The sequence below is a fragment of the Gossypium hirsutum genome, chromosome D02 (assembly GCF_007990345.1).
Source record: "Gossypium hirsutum isolate 1008001.06 chromosome D02, Gossypium_hirsutum_v2.1, whole genome shotgun sequence".
NCBI classification, from domain to species: domain Eukaryota; kingdom Viridiplantae; phylum Streptophyta; class Magnoliopsida; order Malvales; family Malvaceae; genus Gossypium; species Gossypium hirsutum.
The window spans coordinates 65,253,069-65,256,309 of record NC_053438.1 but is presented as its reverse complement, the minus strand read 5'-3'; the positions used below and the strand labels follow the sequence as shown (position 1 = coordinate 65,256,309).

General features: G+C 33.6%; 1 protein-coding gene across 2 annotated transcripts; it reads right to left on the bottom strand.

Annotated features, from left to right (window-relative positions):
* On the bottom strand, nucleotides 1–1,624 carry LOC107909278 (protein TPX2). Of its 2 annotated transcripts, none has more exons than XM_016836749.2 (7): nucleotides 1,445–1,624; nucleotides 1,192–1,358; nucleotides 1,000–1,108; nucleotides 860–919; nucleotides 657–751; nucleotides 444–563; nucleotides 1–324 (listed from the first exon to the last, which is right to left on the bottom strand). In XM_016836749.2, the coding sequence occupies exons 1-7, from the start codon at nucleotides 1,577–1,579 to the stop codon at nucleotides 201–203; spliced, it is 810 nt and encodes a 269-aa protein (XP_016692238.1). In that variant the 5' UTR covers nucleotides 1,580–1,624; the 3' UTR covers nucleotides 1–200. The 2 variants fall into 2 exon arrangements, with proteins under 2 accessions (XP_016692238.1, XP_016692240.1); XM_016836751.2 differs by having other exon boundaries at nucleotides 1–204; nucleotides 1,445–1,623.
* Between the last annotated feature and the right edge of the window lie 1,617 nt (nucleotides 1,625–3,241).

The window sequence follows — 3,241 nt, the reverse complement described above, 5'->3', positions numbered from 1 at the left end:
TGAGAAAACCGATTTTGCTTTCTACTTCATAATAAAATCCATAAATAATTTCATGCCAAGTAGAATTACATATTTCGGGGTCTAATGAAATTAATGGTACAAAGAATTTCCTTTTCTTTTTTTTTTTTTTTACAATTTGAACCAGGGGTTCCTCAAAAGTTCTTGAACAACCCCAGCGGCCTGCCTTCCTCAAACCAAAATCACCTCATACTAGTGGCGGGACTGGAAGTTGCAGTAGACAGAGTACTCATTATTTTCCTCCTTTCTTTCCTCTGTACAACCCGAAGATGTGGTGATCTGGGTTTTGTTGTTTCCTTGGAAGACCTAATGCAACGACAAAATAATAATTCATTCAATCACAATCCAATTGGGGGCATTGTGGCCAAAACAAAATAACGATTCACTACTTTCTCTTACTTTTGTGGGCAGAATGGATAAATCACCTCATACTAGTGGCGGGACTGGAAGTTGCAGTAGACAGAGTACTCATTATTTTCCTCCTTTCTTTCCTCTGTACAACCCGAAGATGTGGTGATCTGGGTTTTGTTGTTTCCTTGGAAGACCTAATGCAACGACAAAATAATAATTCATTCAATCACAATCCAATTGGGGGCATTGTGGCCAAAACAAAATAACGATTCACTACTTTCTCTTACTTTTGTGGGCAGAATGGATTGTCAAACTTTGGAACAGGCCGCGCATGGGGAACCATTGTCCTTCTCAATTGCTTCACTGCCTTCTCTTCCTCTATCTGTCGGTCAATACATCATATTTATATTTGTAATTCTCATCACATTCTGGCCATAAACAACTATAGGACAGAATATTTATATTTATATTTGTAATTCTCATCACATACCATTCTAGCAGCTTCACTCTCCTCCCTGTATCTCTTGTACATCATTTCTTTCTCTTTGATCTGTGTAGAAAGAACACTCATTATTGAGAAGAATGAATATGAACCGGAAATATCACAAGATAATGAAACTAGGATTTTACTTTTTGATCGAATTCTGCTCTTTCCACCGCCCTGTGATTAACATGGAGACTGAATTCTTGCACTTGAGTCAGGGGCTTGCGTACTTTCTCTGGAGCAGGAATTGGGTCCCTACATAGATGGCAAGAAAAAGGATTTAATATATTTCTTTCAACCCTTTCCAAATAAAAATCACGAATATTGGATACACTTACTCTTTTAGAATTGGTTGGGCTTTGAAGATCCTCATCTCTGCCTCTTCTTTCTCCTTTCTCAATCTTTCTTCCATCTCTCTTTGCATCTCCTCCTCATGCCGCACCAGACTCACCAATTGGAAGGGTTCTGGTTTTGTACAGTGCTTGGGTTCTGGTTTTGGAGGAACCTGCGTAAGACTTATCACCATTAAACCAATATTCACTACAATCATGTGTTAGTACACATCAAAATGAAAGGGGGAAAAGAAATTACCACAGGGTAGTCAGTGGTGTAAGGATATGGATTAGCCTTGGGAACCCTGGCTCTTTCCTCTTGAAACTGCTTCTCTATAATTTCTATCACAAACTTCCTTTCCTTCTCAACTGCTCTTTCCTGAAATAAGATCATTAGCTAAAATACCAAACTACATCTTTTCTGGTCTTTCACCAGTCATGGACAACATGAGAAAATAAGTATACCTTTCTCATTTAATAAATTTAATAAATTTCACCACATCCATGCATGTATCATTCTCACCTTTCTCGAAAAGATTTTTCCTCAAATCTTATCTTTGGTCGAACAAGTAAAATTTTTTATCATAGGTGAAGTAGTTTAATTGAGCACCTCTCAATGATCCACAAAATCCTGAAATAAATAAACAATACTAAACAAATTCGAGTTATGATTAGTTAAAATAAAAGCATTCCTCTCCTTTATATAAGTTTTCATTTTCTTTTTCATCTTAAGAATAATTCACAAATTTTATCTCATATGAATTTTCACAAACCAAAATTGGATCATTCGATTAGACTTTTATCATTCAAGGTCTTTCTTCTCTCAATCTTTTCACAAAAAAAAAATATCATTACTTCTCATGTCCCCCTCACAAAAATTGAAGGTTTAATTCATCACAATACAACATTTAGAAGGACATGATTATTCTAATTCCTCTAAACTCATCGAGTCTAGTGAACTTTTCTCACTAACAACTTCTTATTGCTCACTAAGTTCATTATCACTATCATCACAACTCTAATTAAGTGCATAATCTCTGCCATCTATTTCAACATCAACTTTAGAATAAGATACAATGCTAGATCTAGAGTTAATAGGCACAAAATTTCACTTAAGTTCTTCTTAGGATGGACATTTAATTGTACATTAAAAACTTTGGTGAACTTTGTTACCACACCACTAATATTCAATTTCTTGAATACTAGAAGACTGAAAAATATGAACCCTGTTCGTAGCTCTTATAATGGTGAACCTTCAACACGAATTGCCTATGAACGGTTTCGATCATTTGATTAAGTCTAACATTCATCTCAACCAATAGCCTCACAAATTCAACTTGATGATCTTGTTGACGTTTGAATGATTCATTCAAATCTTATCAAAGCCATCCATTATCTAAAATAAAAAACACTCATAAACAAAGAAAATAGGGTTATAGCTAAGCACTCAAGAAGGGAGTAAGACTTCCTAACTTGCCTATTGGGGAAATAAATTTATGTTTCTTTAGGGGGAAATAATAAATATCTAATTAAAAGCTCGATTTTAGAGAGATAATAATATTTATGTATTTTGTAAACATATTTTTAGATTATTTAAGTATCTGTTCTTCAACTTCTCTTCTTTAAGCTCAGTTTTTGTATTTATATTTCCTTCAAAATTAATTTCTTATTTTCAATAAAGTTACAATCTTAAATCCCTTTGATTCTCCCAAACAAAACTTTAGGTTTTCTTTTGCTTTCTTTCTTTAAACATTTGTTGTTAAAAAGAAAGAAAAAATTGGTTTGTAGTAAAATATACAAAAGAGAAAAAAGAGTACAATTTTTATCATATTTTACATTCATTTTTGCTTATTTTTCAGTCTTCCCTACATTTGGTCAAAAAAAATAAACTTTGATAGAAGAAGAAACTCCATTTGGACAATTGAAAAAAGAAGCAACCAAATAGCATAACATTCATTGTTCGTTTTCCCCCTCATGGACCAAATTCGACAAGTCAAGCATAATTCATAACCAACAAAAAATCCCATATGTTTTCTGTTATTTAAAGGCAAAACAA

Coding starts and splice junctions, on each gene's coding strand:
- LOC107909278 (XM_016836749.2), bottom strand. CDS start 1,579: ATGATCTTATTTCAGGAAAGAGCAGTTGAGAAGGAAAGGAAGTTTGTG. Junction 752..859: donor AGAGTGAAGCTGCTAGAATG/GTATGTGATGAG, acceptor ATTGACCGACAG/ATAGAGGAAGAGAAGGCAGT. Junction 564..656: donor AATCCATTCTGCCCACAAAA/GTAAGAGAAAGT, acceptor TCGTTGCATTAG/GTCTTCCAAGGAAACAACAA.